We start from the raw sequence: 18,224 nt of genomic DNA, 5'->3' as shown, positions 1-18,224 counted from the left end.
GCCTTTCAGTGGGCTGCATATATACTCTTCAGTTTGCTACAGTCCCACAAGCTCCTACTGCACTAGTTCTAACCACTTCACACAGTTACCTTACCTACCTGGCCCCCGCAGACACGAGCTTGCAACCCCCCCCAATCTAAAATCTCGCCTGGGTTCCTGTGTCCCACTGGCCCTTTCACTCTGCCCTCTGCCCTCCTACCTCGCTCCTCCAACATCTCCTTTCTTACATTGCTGACGCCTTATCCCATCCTATGTGACTCCCCAGCCTCTCACCAGACCTTCCTCTTTGACCCCTGACCTTTCTCTGTGATCCCCGACCTTCCGCTTTCACGCCCCTCCTTCTCTCAGTCGAAATGTCCATATCTCGTCCCCATGCACCGTTCTTCCCTTCTGGCTTCCCTCCCTGGTCCTTCATAGACCTGTCCACACCCCTTGACCTCTGACCTCGACCTCCAGGTCCTGGACGTGCTGTGCTCCCTGTGCGTGTGCAATGGCGTGGCTGTGCGCTCCAACCAAGATCTCATTACTGAGAACTTGCTCCCTGGCCGGGAGCTTCTGTTGCAGACAGACCTCATCAACTATGTCACCAGGTCCGGCCCCTGACCCCTGACCCTAGGACTCAAACCTCTCAGTCCTCTCCCTGACTCTGGGGCTCCACGCCCAGCTGATGTCCCTTCCCGCACCTCCCACCCAGGGTTACGCCTTGCCCTCGCAGATGTCCACACAGGCCCTGCTCCCCTGGGCTCCCCACGGCTCTGGTCCCCTCTCCCTGGCTCCGTCTCTGCCTGTCTGTTTCTTCCCCTCTACCCCCTTTCTGTGTTTTCTCTTTTTGTCTTTTCCTGTCTTCCATCTCTTCCTCCCTGTCTCTCTCCCACCTCTCTCTTCTCCGTCTGTCTTTGGATGTCTCTGTCCCCCCAACCCGGCTTTCCTCTCCATCCCCCTCACCCCCCTCCCGTCTCGTCTCTCCTGTAGCATCCGCCCCAACATCTTTGTGGGCCGAGCGGAGGGCTCCACGCAGTACGGCAAATGGTACTTTGAGGTGATGGTGGACGAGGTGGTTCCGTTTCTGACAGCTCAGGCTACCCACCTGCGGGTGGGCTGGGCCCTCACCGAGGGCTACAGCCCCTACCCCGGGGGCGGCGAGGGCTGGGGCGGCAACGGGGTCGGCGATGACCTCTACTCCTACGGCTTTGACGGGCTGCATCTCTGGACAGGTACCCGGACCCTTGCAGGGGACCCTCACCCCTGACCGTGAACCCCTGAGTTTCTAAGACTCTGACCACACACTTCAAGGGTCTTGGGATCCTGACCCCCAGAAGAGGCCAAATTTGACCTCTTATTCCTCATTTCCCAAGACCCTAACCCTAGACCTTCCAGAACCCCGGCCCTGATCTATTTCCTTATAACCTCCAGAACTCTGACCCAGAGGAGGTATGACCTTTCAACCTAGAGATCCCAGAGGACTGCCCAGATTATTGTGACCTCTGGTCTTTGACTTCTGACCCCAAAAGTTCCAGAATCCTGACTCCAGGGGACTTTAATCTCTGACCCCACAGCACTCGAGACCCTAACCTCAGGGTAACCCTGACCTCTGCCCCTCATTTCTGAGCTGCAGGACCATCCATGGGAACACTTGCCCTTAGGGTCACCAGGATCTAGTCCCCACAAGGATTCTCCAATATCTGTCCCTTGTCTCTTGATGTCATTGGTTCCATGGGACCTCTGACCTCTGACCCTTCCTTGGTGACCCCGGTGCAGGACACGTGGCACGCCCGGTGACTTCCCCAGGGCAGCACCTCCTGGCCCCTGAGGACGTGGTCAGCTGCTGCCTGGACCTCAGCGTGCCGTCCATCTCCTTCCGCATCAACGGCTGTCCCGTGCAGGGCGTCTTCGAGGCCTTCAACCTCAACGGGCTCTTCTTCCCTGTCGTCAGCTTCTCGGCCGGTGTCAAGTGAGGACTTCTCCCTGCCCCACTTCCAGGCCCCAGACCTGGGACTGACCCCAAACAGCTTCTCCAATCCCTCCACCGCCTGCTATGAGGCCAGGACCCAGCAGCCTTCCAAGACTGACTGGTGACCTCAGGTCTTTCCAGAACTTTCCATTGAACCTAGGATTGCTCCCATACCACCCCCCCCACCGACCGCAGACTCTCCCCTGTAATTCCCCCGGCCTGATCCCCGCTCTTTCTCCCAGGGTGCGGTTCCTGCTCGGTGGCCGCCATGGTGAATTCAAGTTCCTCCCGCCACCTGGCTATGCCCCGTGCCACGAAGCTGTGCTCCCGCGAGAGCGGCTCCATCTTGAACCCATCAAGGAGTACCGGCGGGAGGGGCCCCGGGGGCCGCACCTGGTGGGCCCCAGTCGCTGCCTCTCACACACGGACTTTGTGCCCTGCCCTGTGGACACCGTCCAGGTACCGCCTGCCCTACAAGCGTCTTCTGGGGAGGCAGGCTCTTAGGGTCAGAGAGGTGGGGAGCTGGGGGGAAGCTGGGAACCTCGTTGTTTAACAGGTGGAGAAACTGAGGCACAGAGGAGGCAAAGGATTAAGTCAAGGCGGAGTCCCAGTTTCAGGGAGTCCTCACCACTGCCCCATAAAGACAGGACTGTTGTTACCCCCAAGTTACAGTTGAGGAAAGCGAGGCCCAGAGAGGTTAAGCAGTGTGTGCAAATCACACAGCAGATCAGAACCCAGGGATGTGGTTCCGAAGCCCGTGGTCCCACCCACTGCCATCTGGGGGGCAGCCCTTCTGTGCCAGGTCCCTCATGCTCATATCCCAACCTGAGCTGCACGTACCCGCCAAGCACGTCCCTACAGGAAGGAGTGTGTGTTGTGTTTCAAAGCCTGACAGCAAGGGTTTGGTTTCCGGTCATGTGATCTTGGGCCAGAACTTTGTCTCCCTGTGCCTCAGTTTCCTTATCTGTGAGGCAAAGGGGGTAACAATGTGACCTGTCCCATAGCATTACTAGGAAGATTAGGTGGATTAGTGTATTTGAAGAGCTTAACGCAGTCCTGGGTAAATAGTAGGCACTCCAAACAGTTACTAGTTACTGGCAGCTCTGATATTATCTCAGAGGTGACCTCCCCATGCCCCTGTCCCCAGGCCAGAGCCCTGGATGCCTCCCCTGCCCCCAGCTGTCCACTCGGCCTCCTGGACACCCCTCCCACCCCCCTTTTCTCCTCCCACGGCCCACCCCAGTCCAAACCATTGTTATCTCTCGCCTGCAGAACACCAATAACACCGATATTTATTAGGCACCTACTGTGTGCCAGACATTTATAGAAGCTTCGTAACATTTAGTAGTTTACACAAATGATTTCGCTGAATCCTTCCAAGGTAGGTGCTGCGAGTTAGGTGTTGTTACGGTTCTCATTACTCAGAGAAGGCAGAGACTCCTCCCCTCACTCAGCGAGCGCTTTCCGAGCCTGTCCTCTGGGGCTGGGGCTGGCTCCGGGCTGGCTAGTGCTGGGGACTCGGTGGAGACTGAGGCAGCCCTGGGCCCTGCCCTCAGGGAGCTCCCAGTCCACAGCGGGAGGCAGATAATTCCTTAATTCTGGAGATGCTAAATCCTCCCTCATCTGCTAAGTCTTCTCTCATCAACCCGGAGCCAGGGCGAGGGCTGGGGAGCAAGGCTGGGGGCATCAGAAAAGGGGGTGCTGGCGGAGCCTGTCCAGGGACCTCACGAATGTCCCTCTGCCCCTAGATCGTCCTGCCTCCCCATCTAGAGCGCATTCGGGAGAAGCTGGCAGAGAACATCCACGAGCTCTGGGCGCTGACTCGCATCGAGCAGGGCTGGACCTATGGCCCGGTGAGGGCTGCCTGCAGCAGGAGGGAGGCAGGCTAGACTCGCAGTGGGCCAGTGAGAACGGCTCACTGGCTGGGAGGGGAGGGTGTTGGGAGGAAGGACTTCAGGGAACCAGGGGTCCTTGAGCTGCAGGTGACAGAACTGGGGGTTGGAGGTCAGGGGTCACGGTCTGGGCGTGCTGGGGGAAGGGAAGGGGAACCCGAAGAGTTGAGCCCAGGGCTTTTCCAGGTTCGTGATGACAACAAGAGGCTGCACCCATGTCTTGTGGACTTCCACAGCCTGCCGGAGCCCGAGAGGAATTACAACCTGCAGATGTCGGGGGAGACGCTCAAGTGAGGGGTGCAGGGGAGGGGGCTGGCTGACTGCCTGTGGGCAGGGAGACAGAGACAGAGAAGCTTGGGGTGGGGGACAGGAATCGTGACACAGAAACGGATAGACAGAGGCAGAAGGAGAGAGACAGCGAGAGACAGACATCAGAAAGTCGGAGGCCAAGACCCAGAGCGACGGGGACAGGCCCCAGATGGCAGGAGATGTGGACAGAGCTGGGGGGGGGGCTGAGGGGAGGAGCAGGGGCAGGGAGCTCCGAGGCATGTGACCTGTCGCCCCTGGTCCCCCTGTCCCCCAGGACCCTGCTGGCGCTGGGCTGCCACGTGGGCATGGCGGACGAAAAGGCCGAAGACAACCTGAAGAAGACAAAACTCCCCAAGACGTGAGCATGGCCGGGCAGGTCCTGCGGGGGGAGCTGCAGGGCTGGGGGCGCCGTGCTGAGGGCTGGGGAGGTCGATGGGTCTTGTGCGGAAGCTGAGGTCAGAGACAAAGGGGTGGTGGGTTAGGGTGAAGGTCGTAGGGTCAGGGGTCAGGGCTCTGGGGTCAAAGGTGAGTGTCCAGGATTGAGGAGTTAGGAGTTCCAGGGAGAGGGTGGGTGTGAGGCCAGGACCCAGGGCCAGGGGCTGTCATGGAGTCAGGAAGAAGACAAAGCAGATGCCATATCTCCATGCTAGGGGCAAGAGGTCAGTGGTAAAAGGGGAGAATCTAGAGGTCTCTGGGGTTTTGAGAGATCCTAAAATTATAGGTGAGAGGTCACAGATCCTGAGTTCAGAGGTCAGGGATCTCAAAGCTTATTCTAGGAAGTCATAGGGCGGTGATATTAGAGATCGAAGGTCAGAAATTCCAAAGCTCAGGGCTAAGGATCCTGGGATCTTGGGGTCAAGGATCAGAAGTCAGGGATCTCGTAGCACAGAGCCCAGAAGCAGAGGTGCAGGCGGCATCCCGCCGGGCCCCCTGCCACACCTGCAGGTATATGATGAGCAACGGGTACAAGCCGGCTCCGCTGGACCTGAGCCACGTGCGGCTGACGCCAGCGCAGACGACACTGGTGGATCGTCTGGCAGAAAACGGACACAACGTGTGGGCACGGGACCGCGTGGGCCAGGGCTGGAGCTACAGCGCCGTGCAAGACATCCCCGCACGCCGGAACCCTCGGCTCGTGCCCTACCGCCTACTGGACGAGGCCACCAAGCGCAGCAACCGGGACAGCCTCTGCCAGGCCGTGCGCACCCTGCTGGGCTACGGCTACAACATCGAGCCGCCTGACCAGGAGCCCAGTGAGTGCCGACCCTGGCCCCCAACCTTGGCTCCCATCCCAGCCCCTGACCCCTGATTTCTGAGCCGACTCAGCCCCCGAATGGGCTACATCTATAACATTGAGCCAACTGACCCCTCCCCCGAACCCTGACCCTTATCTCAACCCCAACTCTGACCCTGAACTCACCACTGCCCTTGACCTGACTCAATGCCTGTCTGGGCTGTGGCTACAACCCTGAGCTGCCAGACTAGGAGCCCAGTGAGCACTAACCCTGACCCCTGACCTCCAGCTTTGACTCCTAACCTAATCTCTGGACTGGAGCTACAACATGGAGTCAGAACCTCTATCCCCTACCCCTAACCTGACCCCTGACCTATCACTGACTCCTAATCCCTAACCCTGGCCATGGTTCCCAACCCTCAGTTGCTCAAACCCTGGCCCCAGTTCCAATTTCTATCCTCTCCCTGACCCCGACTCTGACCCCTAATCTTTCTCTCAACCCTTGATTCTAAACATTGACCTTAATCTTGACCCTTAACCTCAGACCATAGCTCTAACCAGGTCACTGACTTGACTTTCTCCCTCTGTGTCTCTGTCAGTCTCTCTGAGAACTCTGACTGCTAAAGAGATGCAGGTCTCTCAGTGGTGTCCCTCTTGCCTTTCTCTGATTAGTCTAATGTTCCCCAGTACTCCTCTAGCACCAAGAAATTGTCCCTCTTCCAATAGTTCCCCAAAGCCTTTACCTTCACTGGTCTCTCCCACCAAATTCTTGATGTCTTGGGATCCACTCCCTGCCCGGCCTCTCTGACTCTGCCTGGCCTCATTTGTAGGTCAGGTGGAGAGCCAGTCTCGATGGGATCGGGTGCGCATCTTCCGGGCAGAGAAATCCTATGCAGTGCAGAGTGGCCGCTGGTACTTTGAGTTCGAGGCAGTCACCACGGGTGAAATGCGAGTGGGCTGGGCGAGGCCCGAGCTGAGGCCTGATGTAGAGCTGGGAGCTGATGAGCTGGCCTATGTCTTCAATGGGCACCGCGTGAGTACCTCCCTGGGCTCCACTGCCAGGCCCTGTGGTCCCTCCCACAGCTCATACACTCCAGCCTGTGCCTCACTCTGTCCTCTCTCCCCACATCTACTCTACCACTTATGCATCCATCCATCTACCCAACCACTCATCCATCCATCCATCTATCCATCCACCCATCCCTCCATCCAACCATCCATCCATCCATTAATCCATCCAACCAACCATCCATCCATCCATCCATCCATCCATCCAACCATTCATGTATCCATGCAACCATTGATCCATCCATCCAATCATTCATCCATCCAACAATCCACCCAATCAACCATCCATCCAGCCAGCCAGCCATTTGTCTATCTTTGCACCTACATACACTTTCTTCCTTCCCTGCATCAACCCACATAGACTCTCAACTTTCCATGCATTTTGCCATCCAGCCGTATACCCAAATTCTCATCCATCCATCTCATTATCTACCCGTCTATTCTGTAGACATATAGGGGTCTGTATAGGGGACATTGACAGGTTCATGTTTCCTTTCCATTCCTCCACTTTCTGTTGTCCCCAGCCCCCCACTACCACTTTGGTGGTCTGCATAACCTCAGCCATGGCAACAGCAGAGAACCCAGGCAGAAGGCATAAGACAGAGATTTAGTGGGGAGGGAAATTTCAGGGATCGTGGATGCAAATGTGGGGAAAGATGGGGACACTGTGGGGTGGCCCCTCTTCTGTCCCACATGCCCTGAACCTGATGTTTCACATGTATGTCTTCCCATGTCTCTCTCTTCCTGCCTCCTCATCTCTCCATTTCTCTGTGTGTCTCTGTCTTCCCTGGCTCCCCACAGGGCCAGCGCTGGCACCTGGGCAGTGAACCGTTCGGGCGCCCCTGGCAGTCGGGTGATGTCGTCGGCTGTATGATCGACCTCACAGAGAACACCATTATCTTCACTCTCAATGGCGAGGTCCTCATGTCTGACTCAGGCTCTGAAACAGCTTTCCGGGACATTGAGATTGGGGACGGTGAGGGCTGAGACCCCTGCACGTGCCCCTCTGGTTCTCCTCCCTGTCACCTGACCCTGCACTGCCCGTCTGCCTCTAGCTCTCCCATCCCTTCCACGGTTCCTCCTCTCCCGCTGCCCCTGCCCTGCCCACCTGCCCTCACCCCTGCCCATCCATCCCCTCCCACCAGGCTTCCTGCCCGTCTGCAGCTTGGGACCCGGCCAGGTCGGTCACCTGAACCTGGGCCAGGACGTGAGCTCCTTGCGGTTCTTTGCCATCTGTGGCCTCCAGGAGGGCTTTGAGCCATTTGCCATCAACATGCAGCGTCCGGTCACCACCTGGTTCAGCAAGAGCCTTCCCCAATTTGAGGCTGTGCCCCCTGAACACCCCCACTATGAGGTGAGGGCCAGCTCCGCTCAGTACCTTCTGATCTGCCTCCAAAGCTCGTTCTTCCCACAGTTCCCTTCCCTGAGTCCCTCCTTCCTTCTATGTTAGCGCATAAGGGACGTCAGGACACCAGGCTCCCGGGGCTGCCCTTTCGCGTACAACTTTGGCAAATCACAACCTTCCCGAGCTCCAGGTGTGTCACCTATAAAATAGGCGAGGAGAGAAAAGAGAAGTCAGATTAAACGACCCCAGTGGAAATATTTAGTCCTTACAGATATCTGATCCTAGAACAAGGTTTAAAGAAATAGAAACCCCTGGGTACATTTTGACACCTTCCTTACTAATTGTTATCTGTGTGTTGGTTTTTAGTTGTTTTTTTCTTGAGTTTGTTTTTAGTAGCTCTTCATCAATCTAAGCATCTTAATATTTAGATTTCAGTGTCTTTTCCTTCCCAAAGTTAAACTCAGAGTCAGACCCTGATCACACATACCCTACATAGACTAAAGTGATCTTCTTCTCAGTACGGGAAGAACTTGAACTCCCCATGGCTGGGCTTCAGCTGGCACTTTAGAAGAAGACGGACCTGGAGTTGGCCTCTCACCTGCTGTGTGACCTTGGGCATGTGACTGTCTCTTCCTAAGCCTATGGTACATAGTGTTCCCATCCATGGCCACACGTTCTCTCTCTCTCTCTAAGTCACTTGAGACTAGGCTGGAGACAGAGTGCCTCTTTACCTCTAAATACTTCAATGTGCCTTTCTTCCATGTTCTAACAGAACTTCAGTACAGTTATGAAAATCAGGAAATTAAACATTGATATTTACTACTACCTAATCCACAGTCTATATTCAAATTTTGTCAATTGTGGCAAAAATGTCCCATTTTTTCTGGTCCAGAATCCAATCCAGGATTACATGTTGCATTGAGTTGTTACGTCTCTTTGGTCTCCCTGCAGAATGTTCCTGAGTCTCTTTGTCTTTCCTAACATTGACATTTTGGAGAATACTGGCTGGTTGTCTTGTAGAATGTCCCTCATTTGGGTTTGCCTATTGTTTCCTCATACTTAGGTTCATACCACACATATCTGGCAGGAATATCACAGACGTGGGGTTGTGTCCTGCTTGGTCTGTGTCGTTTCGTCTGAATACTGATTGTTAACTCAACTATTTGATTGACTATTTGAGCCAAGTTTCTCTGCTATAAAGTTCCTGTTTTTCTCTCTGTAACTACAAGTGATTTGTGGGGAGATATTTTAAGACTATGCAAAAAGGGAAGAGTTTTAAGTAGGGGAACATTCAGTTGAGAGTTGAGTTTTGGAAAAGTCCCTATTGGCAGTGGGTCACAGGAGGCGAGAGTGGAGGGAGAAGGACAAAAGAGGTGGCCAGGGCAGGACAGGATGGCGGAGTAGACAGGGAGCTCCTGACACCTGGCCCTGCCAAGTAAGGTTCTGGACCCAAGGCACGGAGTGCCGTACAGAGCAGTGAGAAGGAATAAACGGAAACGCACACAAGCGCGTGCACGCATCTCAGATGTAGTAGTGTCAAACGGAAGAAGCCAGACACAAAAGAGTACTTGCTGTGGGATCCCATTCATAGAAAGTTCGAGAACAGGCAAAGCTGATCTGAGCTGTAATATTTCAGGAAGTTGGTTACCATGCAAGAATAACTCAGAGACATGGTTCGCTACTTTGCACACAAATCACAGGAGGGAGACCGGTCAGTAGACTGTTGTCAAAGAATAAAGAAAAAAACAGTATTTATAAGACAGAAGGGAGAGAGAGGAGAGAAGAAGACCCTTCAGAGCCTGGGAGCAGGGAATCTGTGCGCACAGTTTGGAGCAAATTCATTACGGGTGAGGAGTACGTGGGTTCGTCTCAGCAGCGGTCCTTGATGAGGTTGGCTGGCAGAGGGGCATCAAAGGGGACTCGTTCCCTTGTTTAGACTTTGGAGAGTTCGTCTCTGCAGTGCACAGGACAGGCGTCTGTCCCTGTCGCAGCTCCGGCCCCTGACTTTGGCCGGGCTGGTGCATTTCCCTTGTCGGAATCCCTCGCTATCTTTGAGAAGGGCAGTGACTAACAGAGGCCACCAAGGAGGCTCTTGGGGCCTTGGTCACGTTGCGTTTCTCCATCTGGGTGTTGTGCACTTATGATGCGTCCACATTTCTGAGTGTTCAGTTTCCACATACAGTGAAATTAATAAGAATTCCCTGGGGGAGCCCTTGCGAAACTCTGATCCTACCGAGCTGCTCTCCCCCAGGGGTGTCCCCGAGAGACCAGGAGGGCGGGGTCTTTGTTCTGTTCACCTAGAACGGTGCCCGGCACACAGCAAGTGCTCAGTAAATATTTGCGGAATGGATGGGCGGATGGATGTAGGTAGGTTCTGGAAGTTCCCCCATGTGATTCCAGCGTATAATCAGAGCTGCCGCTGCACGCGGCCCCAGACAAAGGTTGACAGGAGCTGAAAGCGCCCCACAGCCAATCTGTGTGTGCCCCACCGAGAGCTTCATCTGCCCAGAGGAGGGGGCGTCTTTGACTAATTCTCACAGAGGTGCTCTAAGGCCTACACGTGTAACAGGTTTAGGACCCATGGCCTGGCCTAGTCCACCTGCCCAGCTCAGTGGCTTTTGCCCCCCCCCCAGGTGGCCCGCGTGGACGGCACTGTGGACACGCCCCCCTGCCTGCGCCTGACCCACCGCACCTGGGGCTCCCAGAACAGCCTGGTGGAGATGCTCTTCCTGCGGCTGAGCCTCCCCGTCCAGTTCCACCAGCACTTCCGCTGCACCGCGGGGGCCACGCCTCTGGCGCCCCCCGGCCTGCAGCCGCCCGCGGAGGACGAGGCCCGAGCGGCAGAGCCTGACCCCGACTACGAAAACCTGCGCCGCTCTGCTGGGCGCTGGGGTGAGGCTGAGGGCGGCAAGGAGGGAACTGCCAAGGAGGGGGCGCCCGGGGGCACCCCCCAGGCTGGGGGAGAGGCCCCGCCTGTCCGGGCGGAGAACGAGAAGGACGCTACCACGGAGAAGAACAAGAAGAGAGGGTAAGTCAAGGCTGGGCCCAGAGTGGGGTTTGGAGTCTGTCTTGACGCCCCCAATTAGGCAACCTCAATAACGAGAACCCCCCCATTGTACCCCAAAGAGGCTCCACATAAGCTAAGTGGAGTCAGAATACTGAGGGATCCTATCATGTCTCAAGTGAACCCCATGATGTTCCTGAGATGCTCTAACTTCCCTGGGAATGTAAAATTGGGGTGCCCTACTATATGTATGGAGAATTCTACTATCCTTGCGTACCTGGGGGGCCCAAAGGGCTTCACCCAATGGACTTCGTTGTCCATGGACACTAAGGAGCCCTCAGCATCTGGGAGGGTTCACTTTACTCCAGGGTATCCCAGTGAACACCAACTGGTCTACCTTGGGGTCCTTTCTGTGTCTCAAATGTACTCCCCAAAAACTAACTTCAAGGGAGACTCTCAGCAGGTGTTGAACTGAAACTAGGTCTGCTTTTCCCTCCTGTGGTTTCCGATGGGATGGAGTTTGGTGTCTCTTGGGGGGTGTTTGGAAATGACAGAGCTCTGCTGGTTATTGCAGTTTGGGAGGAGATGCTGCTGCTGGGGTGGGGGAGGAGGGTCCCCAGGGTGCCACATGCCTTGCAGCTCACCAGACAGTGCCACACAAGGAAGACTTGTCCCTTCCCCAATGTGTTTAGCACCCTTATGAGAAATGCATATGAGAAATGCCAACTTAGGGGACCACTGCATGCCCCAAAAGGGACCCCCATATTCCCACAAGGCATCTTTAAGCTTGGGGGGCCCAGCACCCACAAGCGCAGGGCGCAGCACCCCCAGAGCAGGCCAGGCTGGCGTGGGCGGGAAGTGCAGCCCTCCAGAGGCAAGGCCTGGCACGCCGGAAGTGGGCGCATTTAGGCCGATGTGGGGCAGGAATGGTGCGGTGGGAGGGCTGGGGCCGGGCTTCAGAGCTGGTTCTCAGGGCACTGCTCCTCCCACTGCCAGCTTCTTATTCAAGGCCAAGAAGGTCGCCATGATGACCCAACCACCAGCCACTCCCACTCTGCCCCGGCTCCCTCGAGACGTGGTGCCCGCTGACAACCGCGATGACCCCGAGATCATCCTCAACACCACCACGGTGTGAACCGGGACCCCTCCCGCCAGCATGGGAACTCCGAGACTTCCCAGTTTAGTGCTGCCCATACGTGGGGGTACCCCAGTATACAGCAGAGACTCACGAAATACAGCACACGCTGATTTAATCCTTTGAGCCTGAATAGCTAGGGCCTAAAAATGGCAGGGAGCACAGTGCAGCTATGAGGCACCATGATGTAACTCCCAGGGATCCCAGAATCCAGGGGACCCTAACACTGGGGCTCACCCATATAAACGCAATACCCCAAATTTAATAACTAATATATTCCTAGGGACAAAAATTCATAATTATCCCAATATAGTCTTGGCATTCCCCAAATCTAAAGTATTTTAGGAGACAGCCCGGTGGTTAGGCTCACGGGCCACTGAGGTGCCCCCTGGGCCAGTCACCTCCCCCCTCTGCGCCTTCCCTTCCATGGAAACACTATGGTTTTTCCATCAGTGGTGGTCGCGCGGATGAAGTGGGTCAATGTGTGTAAAACCTGAGAACAGCCAGTGCTGTCTGTGAGCTATTATTTATTTATTAGTTTGCTCTACCCTGGGGACGAACCCAAATGTGGGGGGAGCACAAAACGTTCCCAAAGGGTTCCTGAATCTAGAAATGCATCTGCAGACACAGAAACAGAGAGACAGACACCCAGTTGCCAGGGGGGTGATTCTCAAATCCAGCAACTTCTTATTAAACTCCCACAAGACCCTGACAATCCAGGGAAACCAACTTAGAGTCCCAGGAAACCCGAGTCCCCAGTCTTCCCGACTGACCACTGGGTGCCCCCTTTGTGTCCCCAGTACTATTACTCCGTGAGGGTCTTTGCTGGCCAGGAGCCCAGCTGCGTGTGGGTGGGCTGGGTCACCCCCGACTACCATCAGCACGACATGAACTTCGACCTCAGCAAGGTCCGAGCAGTGACGGTGACCATGGGGGACGAACAAGGCAACGTCCACAGCAGGTGCCAGGGTGGGGCGGGTGGGTCCTGTGGGGGTAGGAGATTGGGGGACACGAGGGGCAGAAGCTCCTGACCCCAGCTCTGCGGCTGCCTGGTTGTGGGACCCAGGGACCTTCTGGAGCGAGGGAAGCTCTGGAGTGCCAGGCACCCGGCTCAGAAGCTTCCCTCCTCTTCCTCCTTTTTTGCTCCTGTTCCGGCATCTTTCTTCTCCTCTTCCTCTTTCTCCATTTCTTCTTTTCCATTTTCTGCTTTCTTCTCCTGTTTCATCTCGCCTCCTCCTTCCACATAACCTCGCTCCTCCTGCTCCCCTTCCTTCTCCTCCCTCGGGGACCCCCCACCAGCCTCTAAGAACCTAGTTCTGAGGAGCTCAGGGTCTGGGGTGAGGAGTTTCAGCCATCAGGTCTGCAGGCGGCGGGCGCTTGGGGATGGGGCTCTGAGGTCACTGTGGTGTCCTGGGAGTCCAGGGAAGGGGGAGTCCAGGGTCCAGAGCGCCTCAGCTGAGGATCCACGCAGTGACCGCTCCTGTATCCTCCAGCCTCAAGTGCAGCAACTGCTACATGGTGTGGGGCGGGGACTTCGTGAGCCCCGGGCAGCAAGGCCGGATCAGCCACTCGGACCTTGTCATTGGCTGCCTGGTGGACCTGGCCACTGGCTTAATGACCTTTACAGGCAATGGCAAAGAGAGCAACACCTTTTTCCAGGTAAGCCCAGCCCACAGCAACTTTGCAATAGCATCGTCATGTCCCAGCATCTGGGAACAACCTTCCAGACTGCCCCTGAGGCCAGATTCCAGAAAGACAGAACAAAACCAGCTCCTAGTCTCTCCTCGGGAGGTCCCTGGGAGCCTGAGACCCTGAGACCAGGTCCCTGCCTCATTGAGACTTCCGTTAAACTGGAGCCTAGAATGGAGGAGACAGAGCTCAGCCCTGACCTTGGAGAGAGGTCCCTATTCCCTCTTGTGCTGGGTGACACCAGTCACCACCTTTCCACTAACCAGGGAACACCCTAGAATGGGCCAGGATCCTAAGGTGATCTTTTCTTTTGCAATATTTTATTATGAAAAATTTCAAGCATACAGCAAAATTGAAGGAATTGTATAGCAAATGCCCGTCTACCCACCACCAAGAATCTACCATCATTTTATTGCAGTGGCTTTATCACATATTTATCCATCAATCCATCAATCCATCTAAGGTGGGTTTTGTAAAACTTTCTTTTAAATGGTGAATTTTAAAACTGTGCAAGAATGGAATAGCAGAATGAACTGCCAAGCCCCCACGACATAGCACCAACTGTCACCCACCCCAGCTGGTCTTGTTTCATCTTTATGCTTCCTTCCCTTCCATACCCACTGCGTGATTTTGAAGGAAATTGCAAACATCATATGGTTTTATCTCTTTTCAGTATATATCTTTAAAAGATAAGGATTATTTTAAAAAGCACAACCACAATGTCACTATTACCTTAAAAAAAAAAACCTCAATAGTTACCAAATATCAAATATCCAGTCCTTGTTCAAAATTCTCTGGTTGTCTCAAAAATGTCTTTTTATTGTTCCTTTGTTTGAATCAGAATCTAAGTAAGGGCATATACTTTAATTGGGTGCTATGTCTCTCGAGTCTCTTTTCCTACATAGGTTTCCCCTCCACCTCTTTTTTCCCCTTGAAATATATTCGTTGAAAGAGCCAGGCTGTGTGTCCTGTAGCTCTTTGCTCCTCAAAGTGCACGCCCTGAACCAGCAGCATTAGCATCACCTGGGAGCTTGTTAGAAATGCAGAACCTGGCCGGGCGAGGTGGCTCACGCCTGTAATCCCAGTACTTTGGGAGGCCGAGGCGGGAGGATCGCTACAGGCCCGGAGTTCGAGACCAGCCTAAGCACGAGTGAGATCCCCATCTCTACAAAAAATAGAAAAATCAGCCGGGTGTAGTGGCGCATGCCTGTAGTCCCAGCTACTCGGGAGGCTGAGGCAGGAGGATCGCTTGAGCCCAGAAGTTTGAGGTTGCAGTGAGCTGTGATGAAGCCATTGCATCCTACCAGGGATGAAAGAGCGAGACCCCATCTCAAAAAATAAGTTAAATAAATGCAGAATCTCAGGTCCCCCCAACACCTGCTGAATCAGAACCTATATTTTAACAAGATCCCAGGGAATTCGTGTGCACATTAACATCTGGAGAGTGCTGGTAGAGTTTTCCATAGTCTGGGTCTGGCCGATGCCTTCCTGTGCTGTCGTTTTACATTTTCCTCTGTCCCCTGTATTTCCTGTAAATTGGGAGTTGGGTCCAGAGGTGCGATTAGATTCAGGTTTGGTTTGGGCAAGCCTGCTTCAGAGACGGTGTTTGTGGTAGCAGAGGCTGACTGGGTGGGTTCCACGGGGAAGATCGGAGGGAAGGCAGGCAGCCCGAGGACACTTTCTGGGATTTGAAGAGAGAATATGTTTGGGAGAGAAATGGGAAGGGCATGCCGGGTCGGGGCATGATGAGACCCAGATGACAGGTTGTCCTGGGGGAGCTGGAGGAGGTTGGCCTGGCTGGACCAGCCCAAGGGTGACCTCAGAGCCATTGTGGAGCCTCTAATGCCCAAGTGTGGGTCTGCAGATTGGCCCCAGAGTTTGAGGTCCAGAGTCAACACCGCTTCCAGCCCATCCTCTTCCTCACCTTGCCCTCTTCTTCCCTTCCAGGTGGAACCCAACACGAAGCTATTTCCTGCCGTCTTTGTCCTGCCCACCCACCAGAACGTCATCCAGTTTGAGTTGGGGAAGCAGAAGGTAAGAACGCAGTGATGGGAACACTCACGGGGACAGGCTGAGGTGGATGAGGTAGGGGGTGGGGAGGTCGGGCTGGTGGAGTGGCTGAAGGGAAGTGGGCAATCCCGGAGGTCTCCCTGGAAGCTGAGTGGTGAGACAGGGAGGTCTGGGAATCCTGACCCATGCGTGCCTCTGTGCCCCCAGAACATCATGCCATTGTCAGCCGCCATGTTCCTGAGCGAGCGCAAGAACCCAGCCCCGCAGTGCCCACCGAGGCTGGAGATGCAGATGCTGATGCCCGTGTCCTGGAGCCGCATGCCCAACCACTTCCTGCAGGTGGAGACGCGGCGCGCTGGCGAGCGGCTCGGCTGGGCCGTGCAGTGCCAGGAGCCGCTGACCATGATGGCGCTGCACATCCCCGAGGAGAACCGGTCAGGGCCCACCCAGCTGTGTGGGGGTGGGGCGGGCGCTGCAAGCCCTCTGGGGTCCGGATCCAACTCAGTGCCTATCCCCCCACAGCCCTGGGACTCCAGACAGCACCCCAGGAGGACCCAGACCTACCTCAGGGGACTCAGCCCAGACACCCCCAGACCTACCCACCTCAGTGGACCACAGACCCACCTCAGGGACCCCCAGACAACACCCCAGGGGCCCAGACCCACCTCACAGGACCCCAAACACATCTCAGGGAGCCCCGATAACACACCGGGGGCCCTGGACATTACTCAGAGAGAGGCTTGGATACACCCTGGGGTCTCCCTGGCATACCCAGGGAGATTTCATACCCACTCCGGGGAACTCAGACACACCCAGCGCGACACATGTGTCCACATGGATGGCAGGAATACTCTTAAGCACTCTGAACATGGCCAGGGATCCCAGACTCACCCCTGGAGGCTTCTGACGTGCCTCATTCTTTCCTTTGTTCATTCATTTGACAAACACCTCTGGGCTCCTCCTGTGTGTTCACCAGAATTCTAGGCCAGAAACACTGAGCCCTGTGAAGTGACACTTCAGTAATGCTCACATGTAACTCGGGGTGCTCAGACATGTCCAAGGGGACTCAGGCACATCCATTTATTAATTTATTCATTTAACAGATATTTACTGAGCTCCTATTTTAGGTGCTGCAAATATAACAAACAAAACCAAAAACAAAACAGGCAGAAACAACCTGCCTGGCTGGAGTTTCCATTCTCGTGGTGTTCAAACATAACCACGGTTACTCAGTCCTGCCACAGATGGTTCAAACCCAATATGGGGGTCCCAGACACCTCTCAGGGTCATCAGATGTTCTCTGTGGACTCTCAGATACCCCCAGAGTCCCAGACCATCCCAGGGGCCCCAGAGCCCTTAGGGACTTACAGAACTATTGGACGGGTCCTAAGTCACCCAGCTCCACCTCACAGAGCCTGACTGGGCAGGACCCTGGGATTCCCTGCTGGAGCCACCAGCACCCACTCTGTGGTCTGTGTCTGTCCCCAGGTGCATGGACATCCTGGAGCTGTCGGAGCGCCTGGACCTGCAGCGCTTCCACTCGCACACCCTCCGCCTCTACCGCGCCGTGTGCGCCCTGGGTAACAACCGCGTGGCGCACGCTCTGTGCAGCCACGTGGACCAGGCGCAGCTGCTGCACGCCCTGGAGGACGCGCACCTGCCTGGCCCGCTGCGCGCAGGCTACTACGACCTCCTCATCAGCATCCACCTCGAAAGCGCCTGCCGCAGCCGCCGCTCCATGCTCTCGGAATACATCGTGCCGCTCACGGAGGAGACCCGCTCCATCACACTCTTCCCGCCCGGCAGAAGCGCGGAAAATGGTCCCCGCCACCATGGCCTGCCTGGCGTTGGAGTCACCACCTCGCTCAGGCCCCCGCACCATTTCTCACCCCCCTGCTTCGTGGCCGCCCTGCCAGCTGCTGGGGCAACAGAAGCCCCCGCCCGCCTCAGCCCCGCCATCCCTCTGGAGGCCCTGCGGGACAAGGCCCTGAGAATGCTGGGGGAGGCGGTGCGGGACGGTGGGCAGCACGCACGCGACCCAGTCGGGGGCTCTGTGGAGTTCCAGTTCGTGCCCGTGCTCAAGCTCGTGTCCACGCTGCTGGTAATGGCTTCCTCCTGCCTCCCTCTGTCCTGTTCTTCCGCATTCCGAATAATCCAAACGTGCATACATCAATCCCCCTCCCGCTTACGCATCCAGCCACCCACTCATCTCTCCTCCGTGCATCCAGCACCTTTCAGTTTATCCTTCCATCTGCCCATCCTTCATTCACCTTCCTTCCATCCGTTCATCTGTCATCTATTCATGTTTATTCATCCCTTCCTCCTTCATCCCGTTCATCTATCCAACTAGCCGGAATTCGTCCACCCGTAGCTTCGTTCACTCTCCACCCACCTTTCCAACCATCCATCATCCCTTCATTCGTATACATCCTTATCCTCCATCGACAGGCCCATCCACCTTTCTGTCCATCTGTTCTCCACCCACATACCCATCCATGCATTCACATATCCATCCATGCAACTTTCAGTCTGTTTGCCCCCATCCTTCCATTCATTCGTACATCAGTCCATCCCCCACTCCACCTAT

The 18,224-nt window shown here is 55.6% G+C and overlaps 1 protein-coding gene across 1 annotated transcript in view; it reads left to right on the top strand.

Annotated features, from left to right (window-relative positions):
* RYR1 (ryanodine receptor 1 (skeletal)) overlaps nucleotides 1–18,224 on the top strand; it is a 133,021-nt gene that overhangs the window by 16,432 nt on the left and 98,365 nt on the right. The window contains exons 17-34 of the mRNA XM_012656979.1: nucleotides 457–590; nucleotides 973–1,214; nucleotides 1,759–1,951; nucleotides 2,194–2,410; nucleotides 3,700–3,804; nucleotides 4,030–4,133; nucleotides 4,427–4,510; nucleotides 5,098–5,405; nucleotides 6,217–6,419; nucleotides 7,256–7,430; nucleotides 7,600–7,808; nucleotides 10,433–10,827; nucleotides 11,800–11,932; nucleotides 12,739–12,899; nucleotides 13,432–13,597; nucleotides 15,575–15,661; nucleotides 15,845–16,071; nucleotides 17,126–17,738. Of these exons, the coding sequence (XP_012512433.1) occupies nucleotides 457–590; nucleotides 973–1,214; nucleotides 1,759–1,951; nucleotides 2,194–2,410; nucleotides 3,700–3,804; nucleotides 4,030–4,133; nucleotides 4,427–4,510; nucleotides 5,098–5,405; nucleotides 6,217–6,419; nucleotides 7,256–7,430; nucleotides 7,600–7,808; nucleotides 10,433–10,827; nucleotides 11,800–11,932; nucleotides 12,739–12,899; nucleotides 13,432–13,597; nucleotides 15,575–15,661; nucleotides 15,845–16,071; nucleotides 17,126–17,738 (3,756 nt within the window). The remainder of the gene's footprint in view (nucleotides 1–456; nucleotides 591–972; nucleotides 1,215–1,758; nucleotides 1,952–2,193; nucleotides 2,411–3,699; nucleotides 3,805–4,029; nucleotides 4,134–4,426; nucleotides 4,511–5,097; nucleotides 5,406–6,216; nucleotides 6,420–7,255; nucleotides 7,431–7,599; nucleotides 7,809–10,432; nucleotides 10,828–11,799; nucleotides 11,933–12,738; nucleotides 12,900–13,431; nucleotides 13,598–15,574; nucleotides 15,662–15,844; nucleotides 16,072–17,125; nucleotides 17,739–18,224) is intronic.

Source organism: Propithecus coquereli, unplaced genomic scaffold (genome assembly GCF_000956105.1).
Source record: "Propithecus coquereli isolate 6110/MARCELLA unplaced genomic scaffold, Pcoq_1.0 Scaffold53, whole genome shotgun sequence".
NCBI lineage: Eukaryota > Metazoa > Chordata > Mammalia > Primates > Indriidae > Propithecus > Propithecus coquereli.
The sequence above is the reverse complement of the archived record's forward strand: the minus strand, read 5'-3'. Positions and strand labels throughout refer to the sequence as shown.